Here is a 19,146-nt window from a genome sequence, read left to right on the forward strand (position 1 = left end):
ATTTGATTTGATCTAGCTAAGTGGTTAGCTTAATCAAAATCAAGCATTCACTTGGTAACAGCAGAGAATCCCCTTGTGGATCAAGAACCTTGCTGGCTAATATTTGTTTTGTGCGTGCAGCAAACTGTGAGTAGCATTTTTGAGTTACTTGTAGAGTTCAGGTCAGAAACTGTACAAAATGTTCGCAATGCACTCGTTAGCATTCTCTATGGGATTTTACATGTACTTGTTAGCATTGCTAACCTTCAGATTACAGAGTATCAGTTGGGTTTTGGGGGGGGGGGGGGGGGTCAAGTGAGGTGACGGACAGGTTTGACTCAACACTGACCGACATTTTAGAGGGTTTAACTGACTGAACAGTGGTGTGATTTTACAGTATAATCTCTGCGATAAAGATATACGCAACCTTAACCCTGGGAAAAGCATTGCCTAGTCTTTTACAGGATACTCTCTTCAGTATACACACATGGAAGCACACATGCAAGCACACACAAACATGCACGCGCGCGCGCGCGCACACACACACACACACACACACACACACACACACACACACACACACACACACACACACACACACACACACACACACACACACACACACACACACACACACACACACACACACATACAGATACAGAAGGGAAGTATTGTACAAGAGAAATGTGCCAACACACTCACACATAGCTGACCAGCTGTAGTCATGTTTCTATAAATATGTGCATGGCATGCAAACAACCCTCATCCTAACGGCTGCATTTCAGAAAACAATAAGGATTGTGTGTGTGTGTGTGTGTGTGTGTGTGTGTGTGCGTGTGCGTGTTCGTGTTCGTGTGTGTATACATATTTTAGAGGACACTTTTGAATACTTTATCAATAGATCAACTGGCCAACAGCTGAAACAAAGAGGAGACTAGGCAAAATATTAAGACTGGTTATCTGGGCTGTTGCAATAAATGCCATTCTAAATGCCACAGGTTTTTTTTTATATAGCATGGGGAAGATCAGAGCTGGTTTTAGTTAGGGTGATGAGGAGTCATTGCTTATGGTTTAGAACAGGCTGAAACTGCCACATAAAGAGAGGGGAGAGGGTGGGAGACCTTCTTTTCAGTTCAGATCCAGTCTAGGTTAATGATAACAGTCTTGTGTAAAGTCATTGTTTAGGGGGAGTGTGTGTGTGTGGGGGCGAATGGGGTTAAAGGGGGCACTTAAAGTACATTATGTCTTTATGTCACCAAGGCACATTTTTGTGGTGAAAATCACTAGTCTAGTGGACAAGTGTGTGTGTGTGCGCACATGCGTGTCTGTGTTCCTTTTTGTGTGTCTGTCCCCTCGGGCCATGGGTTACTGAGTTCTCCTGTAGAGAGTATTGTTCCCACCCAGTCCGCTGGACAAAGCCTCTGTGTGCTCGGGACCCGGGTCGGCATCTCCCACAAAATATTTGTCCTTGTGGTCGGATGCCCACACTCGTGAGACACACAGAAGAAATGCATATATATATATATATATATAGAGAGAGAGAGAGAGAGAGAGAGAGAGAGAGAGAGAGAGAGAGAGAGAGAGAGAGAGAGAGAGAGAGAGAGAGAGAGAGAGAGAGAGAGAGAGAGAGAGAGAGAGAGAGAGAGAGGAGAGAGAGAGAGAGAGAGAGAGAGAGAGAGAATCTTTTTATGGCATTTGTTGGTTGTTTAGAATAGGAAAACTACTGAGTAATCAGGCATTTTGCTCCATTGTGTGATGTAGTTTATTAGACAGGCCAGGACCAGAACTTCTGTTGGTGCATGTATACTAGCAGCGATGGGATATTCAACGTTTTTCTTCTCGAGAGCAGATAAGTGGATGACTAATGAGTCTCTCCTACACAACCAACCAACCAATTAGGGATATTTTGTGCATCAGAGACTATCATTGAGAGAGATTCTTAGAATGACTATTTAAAACCCCCTCTCACCTCCCAGTTCTGTTAAATAGATCTGACATTTTGACTATAAGAGATCAAAGATAATCCTGTATTACGAAAGTACTTTTCCTCTGTTAGTAAAACAGTGATAATATTGATATACTGACCTGTGGTCCTCACCGTTGGCTCTGTATGTTTCGTTTACTAGATCATGAGTTGGAAGTTTACCACAAGTGCCAACAGGATAGCCTCTTGGCTACATCATGTGACTTAGTGCACATAGGTCCAATTCAGTATCTCAGCAACAAGCTCTGGGGAGCTTCCTCAAGATGCTAAAATCAGGATGGGATTTCTGATTATTATCCTGATCTATTATTTCGTAGAAATCAAATCTCTCTAATCAGCCTAATATTTTATAGTACTGTAGCCTATGTGATATTTTTCAGTGGAACTACTTCCTCGTAACAAGGACCCGGAGTTTGTCTCTGTCCACTTGAACTGACCAGGAAAACCTCTGGGCCGTAGTTAGACCTATAGCCAGTGCTTGACTTGACTGAAATAGGTGCCGGTACTCAATTTGGGTGCCGGTACTGTTTATATTTAGGTGCAGGAACTCCGCAATAATTTTGGAGTGGAACATTTGAGGTGCCGGTACTTAGTTGCGGTGAACTTCTTCCCAACTTAAGCACTGCCTATAGCCAAGGATAACCTCTGGGCCCTAGTTAGGCCAATAGCCAAGGAAAACCTCTGGGCCCTAGTTAGGCCTATAGGTCGTGTGATTGTCATCTGATGCAGCACTCCATCATCCTCCTTCTTGGTCAAATAGCCCTTACACAGCCTGGAGGTGTGTTTTGGGTCATTGTCCTGTTGAAAAACAAATGATAGTCCCTAAGCGCAAACCAGATGGGATGGCGTATCGCTGCAGAATGCTGTGGTAGCCATGCTGGTTAAGTGTGCCTTGAATTCTAAATAAATTACAGACATTGTCACCAGCAAAGCACCCCCACACCATCACACCTCCTCCTCCATGCTTCATGGTGGGAACCACACATGCGGAGATCATCCGTGCACCTACTCTGCGTCTCACCAAGACACTACGGTTGGAATGCAAAGCTGTCATCAAGGCAAAGGGTGGCTACTTTGAAGAATCTCAAATATATTTTGATTTGTTTAACACTTTTTTGCTTACTACATGATTCCATATGTGTTATTTCATAGTTTTGATGTCTTCATTATTATTCTACAATGTAAAAAAAATTAGTAAAAATAAAGATAAACCCTTGAATGAGTAGGTGTGTCCAACTTTTGACTGGTAATATATATATATATTTGTTACTGCTCGACTAAAACAATCTTGGTCGACCAACAGCCTAGCGACCAAACAATCGACCAGTCGACTAATTGGGGTCAGCCCTATATTAGATAGCATTCCCATATTTCAGCTGCCCTGTTCAACCATGAACACTGACCCCTCACCTCTCTGGCTCTTCCTAATGTCCTATTGATTTCCTCTTGTGACTCTGACATGGGATTTTATTGAGAGCACTGACCTGTAAAGAAGTGTTGGAGGTAGTTGTAGTGGCTGTGGCTGTACAGCCTACAACATATGGAGTGTAACTTACTGTGAGGTTTGACACAGACCAGTCCTAGCCTGTCATGATTGGAAGCGTCTTTGAGTCTGCCCAATCCTGGCTAGCACCAGCAGTCTTCCATTAGTATGAAAGATTCAACAGCAAACCACCAACTTGTGGTTATGTGCCAACAAATGAATCAGAATCTGAATCTAAAAAGCTTATATCAAATCAAATCAAATCAAATTGTATTTGCCACATGCGCCGAATACAACAGGTGTAGACATTACAGTGAAATGCTTACTTACAAGCCCTTAACCAACAATGCAGTCTTTTTAAGAAAAAAGTAAAATAAAAAAAGTGTTAAGTAAAAAAAAATAAAAGCAAATAACTAAAGAGCAGCAGTAAAATAAAATAACAGTAGGGAGGCTATATACAGGGAGGTACCGGTACAGAGTCAATGTGCGGGGGCACTGGCTAGTCGAGGTAATTGAGGTAATATGTACATGTGGGTAGAGTTAAAGTGAGTATGCATAAATAATAAACAGAGTAGCAGCAGCGTAAAAGAGGGGGATGGGGTTGGGGTGGGGGGGCAGTGCAAATAGTCTTATGGCTTGGGGGTAGAAGCTGTTGAGAAGCATTTTGGACCTAGACTTGGCGCTCCGGTACCGCTTGCCGTATGGTAATAGAGAGATCAGTCTATGACTAGGGTGGCTTCTTCTGACACCGCCTGGTATAGAGGTCCTGGATGGCAGGAAGCTTGGCCCCAGTGATGTACTGGGCCGTACGCACTACCCTCTGTAGTGCCTTGCGGTCGGAGGCCGAGCAGTTGCCATACCAGGCAGTGATGCAACCAGTCAGGATGCTCTCGATGGTGCAGCTGTAGAACGTTTTGAGGATCTGAGGACCCATGCCAAACCTTTTCAGTCTCCTGAGGGGGTTTAGGCTTTGTCGTGCCCTCTTCACGACTGTCTTGGTGTGTTTGGACCATGATAGTTTGTTGGTGATGTGGACACCAAGGAACTTGAAGCTCTCAACCTGTTCCACTACAGCCCGTCGATGAGAATGGGGGCGTGCTCAGTCCTCTTTTTTTCCCCTGTAGTCCACAATCATCTCCTTTGTCTTGATCACGTTGAGGGAGAGGTTGTTATCCTGGCACCACACGGCCAGGTCTCTGACCTCCTCTCTATAGGCTGTCTCATCGTTGTCGGTGATCAGGCCTACCACTGTTGTGTCGTCTGCAAACTTAATGATGGTGTTGGAGTCGTGCCTGGCCATGCAGTCATGGGTGAACAGGGAGTACAGGAGGGGACTGAGCACGCACCCCTGAGGGGCCCCCGTGTTGAGGATCAGCGTGGCAGATGTGTTGTTACCTACCCTTACCACCTGGGGGCGGGCCGTCAGGAAGTCCAGGATCCAGTTGCAGAGGGAGGTGTTTAGTCCCAGGATCCTTAGCTTAATGATGAGCTTTGAGGGCACTATGGTATTGAACGCTGAGCTGTAGTCAATGAATAGCATTCTCACGTAGGTGTTCCTCTTGTACAGGTGGGAAAGAGCAGTGTTGAATGCAATAGAGATTGCATCATCTGTGGATCTGTTGGGGTGGTATGCAAATTGGAGTGGGTCTAGGGTTTCTGTGATAATGGTGTTGATGTGAGCCATGACCAGCCTTTCAAAGCACTTCATGGCTACAGACGTGAGTGCTACGGGTCGGTAGTCATTTAGGCAGATTATCTTAGTGTCCTTGGGCACAGGGACTATGGTGGTGTGCTTGAAACGTGATGGTATTACAGACTCAGTCAGGGACATGTTGAAAATGTCAGTGAAGACACTTGCCAGTTGGTCAGCACATGCTCGGCATACACGTCCTGGTAACCCGTCTGGCCCTGCGGCCTTGTGAATGTTGACCTGCTTAAAAGTCTTACTCACAGATCTGTGAACATCACTGGCGCTCCCCGTCTAGTATTTTGGAAGGTTCTGAATGGATGGTTTCATTATCTTTCCTTTTATCATTTATCCTCTTTCACTCCCCTCAGAACGAGAGGGCACCATGTCAAACATTTAATCACAAGTTTTTGTCTTTCTTCTTCTAAGGCCTGTAATAGTGAATCGTCATGTAACAAGGTGTACAGGACCATTATTATGCAGGTCTTGCCTCTGGCTGTTGAATTGTAGCTCTTTGGTGTTCTGACAGAGATTAAAAAGAAGCAACCACAGCAGTCCCTCTGGAGAACTGATGTGTCAATGGAATGTGTTTGTTAGTGCGCAAGAGAGAGGACGGAAAAGTGAGAGAGGGAAAGATAGAGCGAGACGAGGGGGGAGAGGGAGCGATAGAGATTTAGAGGGGGGAGGGAGTACTTCAATGATTTGCAGACCCTATCTGAGTGTTGTTGACCGATCACCTTCAGGGGCCAGTATAATGGGGGCATTGTTACCCTCTACCGCCTTCTGTGGCTTAAGTGGGAAGTGCATAGAAGGAGGTGGGAGGAGGAGGAGGAGGAGGAGGAGGAGGAGGAGGAGGAGGAGGAGAAGAAGAAGGACAGAAGAAGAAGAAGGACGGAAGAAGAAGAAGGACGGAAGAAGAAGAAGGACGGAAGAAGAAGGAGGATGGAAGAAGAAGAAGGACGGAAGAAGAAGAAGAAGAAGGACGGAAGAAGAAGGACAGAAGAAGAAGAAGAAGAAGAAGGCCTCCTTGTATCTCAGTTGGTAGAGCATGGCCTTTGCAACGCCAGGGTTGTGGGTTCGATTCCCACAGGTGGCCAGTATGAAAATGTATGCACTCACAAACTGTAAGTCGCTCTGGATAAGAGCGTCTGCTAAATGACTAAAATGTAAAATGTAAGAAGAAGATTATTATATTATTATTATTAATAATGGTTTGGGATGCAGCCAGAAAGTCCATTCTCATACACAGCGGCAGCAGCATTCTAGTGGTGGCTAATGTATTATATAGAAGCTGGCTGCTGTCCACAGTGTGTCTGGTATAAAAGGCAGAGCAGCCTGGATTATACCAGGAGTGATATGGTATTGTAGCACAGAAAGAGAAGGAGAGAGAGAGGCGCTATGTCCCATAGTCATGTTTTCATCAGAATAAAACAATGAGACCGTCTGAGGTGTTTTCAATATGAAGGCAGATTTTATATAGACTTCAGAAATAGATTGAAACAATGATGAAGTGTTTCATGAAGCGGAACCCCAAGATTCTGGTGAGCAAGACTACAAATGCTTTGACTGTGCCCCCTCCCTTTTTTCTCTGCTGGGTTGTCTAGAGCCGTTGTTTTGATGTGTCCGGGTAATAGAATATGGTGATGATGGCTTTGTGTGATATTAGCGTGAGCCTTTGACACAGATTCCCTCTCTGTAGTTTTCCTTGATATTTTGTTCCAATGTGCAGTAGCCTATTATTAATAATTTATTTGCTATTTTTCGCCTGTGGGAATCGCCTGGCCAAGGGTTTTTCCTTTTTACTGGAAAGCCAGTCTCTCTCTCTCTCTCTCTCTCTCTCTCTCTCTCTCTCTCTCTCTCTCTCTCTCTCTCTCTCTCTCTCTCTCTCACTCTCAGTCTCTCTCTCTCTCTCATATATGAACTAGCCTAGTATTCATGTATTCAGACAACATATGTCACATTGTGACTGTGACACATCTTTCGCAGAAGTGTCCCCACAGTCCTGCTGCCGTGTGTTGTCCAGGTAATGAATGAGGTGATGTTGGTCATCACTTCATTATCCTTAGAGGAGTTGGTCCCTCTTTCTCTCCACTCCAGTCCCCTCCCTCTTTCTCTCCACTCCAGTCCCCTCCCTCTTTCTCTCCACTCCAGTCCCCTCCCTCTTTCTCTCCACTCCAGTCCCCTCCCTCTTAATTCTTCCTCTTCTCTCCACTCCACCTCTTTACCACCCCCCTTTTTTCCTCTCCTCTATGAATCATTCCCCCTCTCCGGTCCCACTGAGTCCACCTCACGCCTGACGGAACATTTAGCTTGTGTGCTCCCAGGCTACGGCTGGCGTCACATGTGGAGTGTGTGTAGGAGTGTGAATGTCTGTGTGTCTGTCAGTACTGCATCCCTCTCCCTCTCGCTCCGGTACCCTCATTGGTTCCAGACAGATGAGTGCTTCTCTCAGACAGACCAGGGCAGATTTTGGTCCATGTGGTGGGAATAGGGTCAAGGAATAAGGAATAACATACTGCTCTTGAACCTCTGGAGAATGATACCCTTTCTTACCTAACCACATTGAGGCTGCCTTAGCTATTACTCTGGGAAGGGGAGGGTTGGATTTTGACATTGGACAGGGGTGGACCTTTCCCCTCTGCAACTATAGGATACCATGCTGTCTCAACTGAGAAGGGTAATGTGACTTTATTTTGGGGCAAAATAATAATAAAAATAGCCTAATAATAGATGCAACAACAAGATCTGTATTGGATTCCAGAGGATATCACTTGAAAACATTCATTTAAACACTTCTTTCAAAATGGTCCTCCGTGTGGGGGAAAGATATGTTTTGTGCGTGTTAGTGAAGGGTGTGTTTTGTGTGTGTTAGTGAAGGTGTGTTTTGTGTGTGTTAGTGAAGGGTGTGTTTTGTGCGTGTTAGTGAAGGGTGTGTTTTGTGCGTGTTAGTGAAGGGTGTGTTTTGTGCGTGTTAGTGAAGGGTGTGTTTTGTGCGTGTTAGTGAAGGGTGTGTTGTGTGCGTGTTAGTGAAGGGTGTGTTTTGTGCGTGTTAGTGAAGGGTGTGTTTGGGTGCAGTGAGGTATGGAGGATTACTCTATTATAGCAAGTATGTATTTTGAGGTGCAGCATTATGTGTTTCTATGGTGAGTTCCTGTTGAGTGGCTGCTATCCAGTGTTTTAATGAACCAAACGCTGTGAGGAGATCTGCTGAATTTAATTGGCACGGATGCTGACAACGAGTGGCGAGCACTTCCTCAGGGAAGAAGGGATGAGGAGAGCATGCTGCAGAGAGAGAGAGGGGGGAGTGGCAAAGTATAAAATATGATAGAGAGGAAGCTACTGGGGCATCTTTTGTAATTCAATAGAATAGCCAATTGTTTTGCATCTCACGTCTCTTCACATCAGTGGGTTGGTGAGTGGGTTCATGAATGAGGGGTTGTTGCAACTGAGGGACGTTGGTGTGAAAAGACCCTCCATCTGAATATATCTGCTGCTGTTGTCCTTGTTTGCCCTATATAGCAATCATCCATGTTTTATTACAGTACCTAGCTACACTCATGGTTTTCATGCTTTCATTCATCCCATACATTGACACTCATCATGTATTAAACATGTGTTTCCTTCATGTTGGCTGTAGCATTGTGTTCATTGTAGCAATGGTACTATTAGGTAGAGTATCAAACACGAATGCTAAGCTGTTCAAGCCACATCCACTTCCTGTGTCTGAGGCAGCTAGCTGGAGCAGTCAGGCTGTGTAAAACGACGGATTAAAGCAGCACAAAGACACCCCCACTCAGAACCCTGTCGAGCTCATAAGACTGGTCTGGGACAGTAGCTCAGTAGACAGTTGGGAAATATACTGCATGAAGTGCTGCAGGCAGCTTTGGTTGGGTTGAGGAGGACAGACATTTGGTTTGGGTTGAGGTGGACTACAGATTATGGAGGAGAGGATGGGGAACTGTTGGAGCTATACCAAGGTGAATGTAAAACTAACCCGAACCAAGCTATATCGTCTGTGTTCCTTTGTTAGTACTGTCAATGGATGGAGACTCATCATTGTAAAATGTTCTGTGGGGTAGGCTACTCGAGTGTGTGATCCCCAACAGTAGGGATGTTTTTTGTAGGCTGTTGTACATGTAGTACAGTGGAACTGTTGGATATGGGCTAGCCTGTTTGGAATGTAGCCTCATTTTTATTTTCTCCAGAAATTATGGCTGAAATCAGGTGTTTTAATAAGGCAACAGATAAGGTAACATTATGCAGCATCATGAAGTTGTTCTTTATTCTACACATGCTTAGGCTATATGACAGAGGAGAGACAATGAATGGAAACGATGAATTTGACAATCATGCACATTTTGGTTAGACTGCACAGTACAGATGAGGGACAGTGGTTAGGCTGAATAACTGTATTAAGCTATGAATAATGTACAAGGCCATTGTTGGTTAGGGTACTCTAAAACTAGCCTACAGTTGAAGTCTTTACTTGATGTGAGTGAAGGAGGCTGAATGGGTTTCTGTAAATGGTGGAAAGTCCCTCTGAGTCAGGGCCAGTTCATCGGTGGAGGTGTTTCTGCTTGTAACAAAAGTAGCTTGCAGCAATACTACAGGGTTACAGTGTCTATTCTTGTAACCTCAATACTGCATAGCTACAATGTTTCTGCTTGTAACCTCAACACTACATGATTAGTGTTTCTGCTTGTAACCAAAGTACAGCAATACTACAGGCATCCATTATTCCAAAGAGGACAATGTGTGTCATAGCCACACTATTAGCTGTTTATGAAACCCCCAAAGTCTATAAAGTAAGTCAGCCATTTTATCGGATTGGTGGCTTTGGCTGGTAAGTCTCTTTGGAATCGGTAAAGCTAGCTCCAGGAAGGACTACATTTCCATTTAGTCATTTAGCAGACGCTCTTATCCAGAGTGACTTACAGTTAGTGAGTGCATACATTATTTTTTCATACTGGCCCCCCGTGGGAATCGAACCCACAACCCTGGCTGCAGGGGGCCCTAAGACTAGGCACTAAGGTAGAAAGGCCAGCTTGTTCCACTGTTAAATTCAATTATCTGAACTCTTTTTGTTTTACCCTATTAGCTTATTAGAAGGCAGGTGTGCCAAACAGACTTGGATAATAAGTTAAAGATGCACTATGCAGAAAAGCTCTCTGCAATTTCCTGGTTGCTAAAATGACTAATTTCAGTTTATGTGACAAAACAATCAAGGAGTGTAGAGAATTATGGTACCACCTCAACTGCTGTGAAATACCTTTTCCAAAAATATTGTATTTTCAGCTGTTTGAATCTGGTGTACAAAACCGTAAGTAAAAGATGCAAAAACGAAACGTAAACATGGTAACATGTAATAGCAATAGTGCACATAGAACAGATCTACCGCTTCTTAGACTTGCTTTCAATGAGAATGACAGATCTATAGTTCATTGTCTGGTTTCCCAAAAAGTTACAGCTTTAAGTGTCCGCAGCAAAGTGAGAGAATATACCTAATTGTTGACTGTGAAACCCTTGGCCTTTGAGAAGGGAAAATATTAGCACAAACAGTGTTGTGAGTCATTTGAGCAGGCGCTGTACAGCCATTATAATGGATATCTGGAACCGTTAAACTAATTGGCATTTCAGTACTGCTGGCAAAAAGTGAGGCTAACTCACGTTGTCAACACATGTAAAAGGTCATGTAGGCAACTTTTCGTCCTTGCAGCTAGTAAGGTTTACATTTGTGGCAAATGTTAAATGGATGTTATGTTCATGCCTGTTTCTCTTTCTCCCTCCTCTGTTTGCAGGATCAGTTTGATAACCTGGAGAAGCATACACAGTCCGGCATCGAGTTCGTGGAGAGGTACAGTAAATTCGTCAAAGAGCGATCGGAGATCGAAATCAACTATGCAAAGCAGATTAGGTGAGTGTTTCTGTATTGCCCTGTTATGATAATGTAAGTCTAGTTCTCTGTCTAGATATTTCACCAGTGAATGAAATGGACAGTATTCTTCAATAATTAAATCATTTTGGCCTCAGCCTTCTTCAGCGTACAAAGTATAGCATAATTATAACATATCGCCTAATTATCTGGCTAATTGCTGATTATCTTGTGTACGTAAGCTAACTTTGGGTGTCTTGAAAAGTGCTTAAAATTAATTATTATTATTATTGTATAAGATACTGTATTTCACTGCCATTAAAAACAAGCTTTTCATGTTTCCACACAGACAAAGTCACTGACAGTTTGACAGTGTACACCTCATTCAGCCTGCAGGGAGCACATTACTACTGAGTTTGTTTAAGTGAGGTCCTATCAGAGAGCTCAGCCTGACAGACTAGGGATGTTAGCTTTACCCAGGTGGATGGCTAGATAAACAGAATGATGATGCCTGGAACGGAAGTCTATCTCTCCCTCTCTTTCTATCCATCCCTGTCTCTCTCTCTTTCTGTCGCTCTCGCTGTCTCACTCCATCTCTCTGATTCTGTAGTCTCTCTCTCTCTCTCTGTCTTTCTTTCTCGCTCTGTCTCTTTCTGTCTCTGTCTTTCTCTCTCTAGGTTTCTCTCTGTCTCTCTCTCTGGCACAACAGTGCTTTCTTGCTGTTTTCTGCTTTAGGCGAGAGGAAGTAAGGTTGGCGGGCGGTGGGAGGCATGTGTTTCCATAGTAACAAGGTATCAATATTATCATCCCCAGCCAGCACTGACCCACATTTCTCTTCCTCCAATCACAGTGGAGTGTCTGTAATTTAGTTCCGCCCCCCTTTTAAACACCCCCAAGCCCCCCTCTCCTCAAATAGGGTAGGGGTGAGGGCATACTCTTCCTAGGCCCTCTTACACCCCAACAACAAACAGCAGAGGTCTGCCCCCAAATCCCTTATCTGGTTCCCGAGAGAGGGCGAAGAGGAGGGCTAAAGACTAATTACTGTACTGATCCCGCACCCCTAAACCCCTAACCCCTCCTCCTTCTATTTCTAGATAAATCTTCCTTTACTGAGGAGATAATAGGACTAGTAGTTCCTCACTCTCTGTTTGCATGGCACACACACACACACACACAAACACACGTAATTCCCTAATTAGTTTCCGTCTGTGTTTTACTTTGGTATCTGTGACACAGGGATAGTCCATGTTATGATGTGTTTTATTGAACCTGATGACTCTGCAGATGTGGCAGTCTGATGTTTTAATTCAATCTGCTTAAACAGTAGAACTGTAGGACTCATATCTCTCCATCTGAAAATACACATTTGTTTCCCACCCGGACGGCCTACTGCTATCACAGGAAAATAGGATTAGCAAATTACAGAATGGATAGGCCTGTTTATAAAGCTTCAAAAAAGGTTGTTCTGGTTTTTTTTGGACACAATGTGCATCTTTGTGTGTGTTGTTTGTTTCTGCATCCCCATCTGGACTAATTATTCTCCCCCTGATAAACTTTGCTTGTTAAAGCAGATTGAATCTACTGGGTGCGCTCAGACCAATAGAACACAGCCCTGCTAGATCTAATAAACACAATCTAATAAACACACTGAAATTGGCCCTTTGGTCATCCACCCCTCGCCACTCCTTTGTGCTGGAGGAGGTTCGGTTCGCCTCTCCTGTTTTTCTCTTCTTTTTTCCTCCTCCCTCTCTTTCCTGCCTCTCTTCTCCCCTGTTTTTAACTATTTTTCCTGTCCTCCCTCTCCTCTCCCTTTCCTCAGTGCTGTAATTCAACTGTGGCTTCACCTTGTCAGTGTGAATGAGAGTTCTGATGAGCTATGGTGTGGTGTCTGTAAGATCTTTGATAGATCTGTTCTATGGTCTCTGGGCCTGAACAGGGTGATAGCTCTCTGCTGTGTGTGAAATATCTTACAGATGGTTGGTGGGCAGTTTGGCACCACTGTTTCAGCCATTAGCAATAAACGCTCAACAAGACAAACACCTCACTCTGCTCTGCAGATAACATGGCACTACAATGCATCAATAGACATTATCAAAAGAGAAATGGGGGAAAATTAGACCAAATGCATATTTAAGACTGTACACAATCCATGCTGTAGCGTGTAGACAGATACCATGGCTGGCTGAACAATGCACAGTGCTCAGTACCATTAGGCCTGCCATTTCACCAAACCAAACAGCATACGCTGGTATAATCTAGGTTAAACCCACCTCCACTGTATCGAATGGATAAACATGCACAATATTTCAATATAGTACAGTAGGCTACAGTGCATTACACACAGTAACACACATTGGTATAATCCACAGTACAGTAGAGTACAGTAGGTTAAGGACTGTCTGTGTGCATACTACTTAGGGGAATGGGTATTACAAATACACTGTGGTGAAATGGCACAGTATCACCCAATATGGGGCACAATAATTGATATTCCATTACCCCAACACACACACACTGGTCTAATCCTCAGTAAGTCCTATAGGCACCCTCTGGCTGTCTCTGTGTTGGTTAAATACACTACGGAGCAGGAGGAGGAAGGGCAAATGCATTCTGCCATGACATCTGGCCATGAGTGAGAGACAGCCAGGTTCAAAAGCAAGGGAGAAGAGGAAAAGAGGGGGAGAGAGGGAGAGGTAGATCTGCCTAGCAACAGAGCAGGCACAAGGTTAGAGGAGTAGGGTGGGTGTGTGTGTGTGTGTGTGAGAGAGAGAGATTTACCACATGCATGATTCATTCATGATGGAGTTATGCTTATTTTTTTAAAGCCTACATCCGAAGCAGCATGGAATTTCAATGGCAGTACTGTCGAGGAGGAACACATAGGCCTACATCTCAGAAAAATATGATGTATACTGCCTTGTTAATGGCTGAGTTCGAGCTACATGTTAGTCTAATAATAAGGATGATTATTGTCTTCTTTTTCACTACCAATGAATTCTAGACTAGTTGTTAGTCAGCATGGTTAATATTGTTCATGTTATATTGGTACAGTAATATAATAGTCTTTATTGCAGCAGTAGTTTTTTCCTTTGATTATACAGTTGACATTAAAAGGGCAGCCATGACCATGTCGTTGCAGGGGTTCTATTAATATTCTACTGTTTCTGTTGACCTTCATTGTACTCACCATGTAGGACCTGACCTCTATTCCTACTGAGAGGGTTAATGGTCCAAACATCAGCATAGTAAACAGCAGCACACCATGCATGAGTGAAGAGGACCTAGCTACAATGTGACTCACCATTCGCTGCCTGCCATGCAGCATGCTCAATGCTTCCTGATTCTCTCTGCATCTGTCTGCTAAAATCTAATTGGCTTGTCTGGTCTGTTGCTGTATGTAGGTGGATTCTTCTAATAGGTTTACCTGGTTTTTATTGGCTGTCTGGTACAGTGTATTGTACATAGGCTGATTGAGTAGCCTACTGTGTGTGGTTGTGTGTGTGTGCGCGCATGCGTGTGCTTGTCAGTCTGTATTAAACTGGAGAGAGAGAGAGAGAGAGAGAGAGAGAGAGAGAGAGAGCTACATCAGTATGTCAGCCTGTTTTATACTGCATACTAAATCTGTATGCCAGCCTGTTTTATTCAGCATGCTACTTACTAAATCTGTATGTCAGCCTGTTTTATGCTGCATACTAAATCTGTATGCCAGACTGTTTTATTCAGCATACTAAATCAGTATGTCAGCCTGTTTTATACAGCATGCTACGTACTAAATGTGTATGCCAGCCTGTTTTATTCAGCATACTAAATCAGTATGTCAGCCTGTTTTATACAACATGCTACATACTAAATATGTATGCCAGCCTGTTTTATACAGCATACTGCATACTAAATCTGTATGACAGCCTGTTTTATACAGCATACTACATACTAAATATGTATGCCAGCCTGTTTTATACAGCATACTGCATACTAAATCTGTATGACAGCCTGTTTTATACAGCATACTACATACTAAATCTGTATGTCAGCCTGTTTTATGCTGCATACTAAATCTGTATGCCAGACTGTTTTATTCAGCATACTAAATCAGTATGTCAGCCTGTTTTATACAGCATGCTACGTACTAAATGTGTATGCCAGCCTGTTTTATTCAGCATACTAAATCAGTATGTCAGCCTGTTTTATACAACATGCTACATACTAAATATGTATGCCAGCCTGTTTTATACAGCATACTACATACTAAATCTGTATGACAGCCTGTTTTATACAGCATACTACATACTAAATATGTATGCCAGCCTGTTTTATACAGCATACTATATACTAAATCTATATGCCAGCCTGTTTTATACAGCATAATAAATACTACATCAGTATGTCAGCCTGTTTTATACAACATACTACATACTAAATCTGTATGCCAGCCTGTTGTATAAAACAGGCTGACATACTGATGTAGTATGCTGTATAAAACAGGCTGGCATACAGATTTAGTATGTTGTATAAAACAGGCTGACATACTGATGTAGTATGCTGTATAAAACATACTACATACTAAATCTGTATGCCAGCCTGTTTTATACAGCATACTATATACTAAATATGTATGCCAGCCTGTTTTATACAGCATACTACATACTACATCTGTATGCCAGCCTGTTTTATACAGCATACTAAATTCTAAATCTGTATGCCAGCCTGTTTTATACAGCATACTACATACTACATCTGTATGCCAGCCTGTTTTATACGGCATACTATATACTAAATCTGTATGCCAGCCTGTTGTATACAGCATACTAAATCTGTATGCCAGCCTGTTTTATACAGCATACTACATACTACATCTGTATGCCAGCCTGTTTTATACTGCATACTAAATCTGTATGCCAGCCTGTTTTATTCAGCATACTACATACTAAATCAGTATGTCAGCCAGTTTTATACAACATACTACATACTAAATCTGTATGCCAGCCTGTTTTATACAGCATACTACATCAGTATGTCAGCCTGTTTTATTCAGCATACTAAATATGTATGCCAGCCTGTTTTATACTGCATACTAAATCTGTATGCCAGCCTGTTTTATACAGCATACTAAATCTGTATACCATCCTGTTTTATACAGCATACTACATCAGTATGTCAGCCTGTTTTATATTGCATACTAAATCTGTATGCCAGCCTGTTTTATTCAGCATGCTACATACTAAATCTGTATGCCAGCCTGTTTTATACAGCATACTGCATACTAAATTTGTATGCCAGACTGTTTTATTCAGCATACTAAATCAGTATGTCAGCCTGTTTTATACAACATGCTACGTACTAAATTAGTATGCCAGCCTGTTTTATTCAGCATACTAAATCGGTATGTCAGCCTGTTTTATACAGCATACTGCATACTAAATCTGTATGACAGCCTGTTTTATACAGCATACTACATACTAAATATGTATGCCAGCCTGTTTTATACAGCATACTATATACTAAATCTATATGCCAGCCTGTTTTATACAGCATAATACATACTACATCAGTATGTCAGCCTGTTTTATACAACATACTACATACTAAATCTGTATGCCAGCCTGTTGTATAAAACAGGCTGACATACTGATGTAGTATGCTGTATAAAACAGGCTGGCATACAGATTTAGTATGTAGTATGTTGTATAAAACAGGCTGACATACTGATGTAGTATGCTGTATAAAACATACTAAATCTGTATGCCAGCCTGTTTTATACAGCATACTATATACTAAATATGTATGCCAGCCTGTTTTATACAGCATACTACATACTACATAAGTATGTCAGCCTGTTTTATACAACATAGTACATACTAAATATGTATGCCAGCCTTTTTTTATACAGCATACTACATACTAAATCTGTATGCCAGCCTGTTTTATACAGCATACTAAATACTAAATCTGTATGCCAGCCTGTTTTATACAGCATACTACATACTACATCTGTATGCCAGCCTGTTTTATACAGCATACTATATACTAAATCTGTATGCCAGCCGGTTGTATACAGCATACTAAATCTGTATGCCAGCCTGTTTTATACAGCATACTACATACTACATCTGTATGCCAGCCTGTTTTATACTGCATACTAAATCTGTATGCCAGCCTGTTTTATTCAGCATACTACATACTAGTACGGTATGCCAGCCTGTTTTATACATCATACTACATACTAAATCTGTATGCCAGCCTGTTTTATACAGCATACTACATACTAAATCTGTATGCCAGCCTGTTTTATACAGCATACTAAATCTGTATGCCAGCCTGTTTTATATAGCATACTACCTACTAAATCTGTATGCCAGCCTGATTTATTTGATTTGACTCACTCATCTCGTGCCAGCAGGCTTGTGCAGCCAATGTCAGAAAGAGGGCGAAGTCTGGAGGAGAAAAGCATGTTTCTTCATGGTGACTGATTGTGAATTCATGGTCCTGGGGCCATAAGCATTATTACTGGAACAGAGGGCGTGGAGATGGAGGGATGGAGGTGGGAGGGAAGGGATGGCAGAAAGCATTCTGGTATAGATGATCCATTGGCACAGTGACATGAACATCAGTAATGGAGGAATACAGTGGAGTGCTATTATAATAACCCATTGGGATACTAAACACATTGTAATAATAATAATTTGGTGGGTTCTTATATTTCCCACGTGGATTATGATTATATTTTTTTCATATCTCAACTCCCCCTGAGACACCCTCAGATAGTGGGGTCACGGCCAGGGTCAGCCATTATCAGCGGTGACACTGGAGCAATTACGGTTAATTGCCTTGCTCAAGGGCACACCGGCAGATGTTTTTCACCTTGTCGGCTCGGGAACTCGAACCAGTGACCTTTCGGTTACTGGCCCATCGCTCTAACCGCCAGGCTACCTGCCACCCAAACATACCATAAACATACCGTAGTAGTACTGTAGTAGTAACTATATACAGTATAATACTGTGGTTGTAACTAGTAGTAACTATATATGTATATATTACTGTGGTTGTATCTAGTAGTAACAGAACCCTGCTGCTTGTTATTTTTTCACAGGAATCTATCAAAGAAGTATCAACCAAAGAAAAACTCAAGAGAGGAGGAGGAGAACAAGTGAGTTTGGCACCCATACGCAACCACAAAGTTACTTAAATCACAGTTATATACTGTATTGCATTTGGATTGTCAGTTATTAGGCTATTTCCTCTAATTTCGTAGCTAATGAAGTAGGCCTAATGTTTCTTCCAACATCTGAGCATCTTATAGCACCCTAGATAAGATGCTGTGTCAGGCCCCTCTACGTCTCCACTTCCTCTGACATCACTTCCTGTGACCTGTCAGATACACATCATGCCGGGCCTTCCTGTCGACGCTGAACGAGCTGAACGACTACGCAGGACAGCACGAGGTCATCGCTGAGAACCTGACCTCTCAGATCATCGCTGAACTCTCACGGTACCTCACAGAGCTCAAGGCAGAGAGGAAATTGGTGAGAACACATACACTTCCTGTTTGTATTCTGATCCATCTACTGTTTGTGTGCGCTATATATTTTCTATATATCTATATCCATCCCCATCCATCCATCTTCCTGGTCTCTCTCAGTATTCTGTCTGTTTATATCTCTGTGTATGTTGTTCCCCCCTCTGTCTCTCTCTGTCTTTACATCTATTGGTCTATATTCACGGTCAGTCTTGCTCTCCTACACTACTTACCCTTAAACATACAGTTTACTTTATAGACAGTAAAACTAGGCTGTAGCCAGAAACCAGGCACACTTGCCCACAGAAAAGAGAGAGAGCCAGGCCCATCCCTTCCGCGTGCCCTGTCCTATCCTCTGTATACTGACGTCACAGCTGAGGAAATATAGATATGCAGCCAACCGCACAAAGACATGCCACTGGGCAAACACATAACTCTATGACTGCGTCCCAAATGGTACCCTATTCCCTAGGGCTCTGGTCAAAAGTAGTGCACTATATAGGGAATAGGGTGCCATTTGGGATGCGACCTTTGACTCCTTTACAGTGGGGAGAACAAGTATTTGATACACTGCCGATTTTGCAGGTTTTCCTACTTACAAAGCATGTAGAGGTCTGTAATTTTTATC

General features: G+C 42.8%; 1 protein-coding gene across 1 annotated transcript in view; it reads left to right on the top strand.

Moving 5' to 3' along the window:
• The window catches only part of LOC311127866 (formin-binding protein 1-like), a 107,969-nt gene that overhangs the window by 39,525 nt on the left and 49,298 nt on the right, over window positions 1-19,146 (top strand). Inside the window, exons 2-4 of the mRNA XM_084159763.1 lie at window positions 10,932-11,047; window positions 18,093-18,149; window positions 18,378-18,525. Coding sequence (XP_084015889.1) covers window positions 10,932-11,047; window positions 18,093-18,149; window positions 18,378-18,525 — 321 coding nt within the window. The remainder of the gene's footprint in view (window positions 1-10,931; window positions 11,048-18,092; window positions 18,150-18,377; window positions 18,526-19,146) is intronic.

The sequence above is a fragment of the Coregonus lavaretus genome, assembly GCF_964263955.1.
Source record: "Coregonus lavaretus genome assembly, chromosome: 4".
Classification (NCBI taxonomy): Eukaryota; Metazoa; Chordata; class Actinopteri; order Salmoniformes; family Salmonidae; genus Coregonus; species Coregonus lavaretus.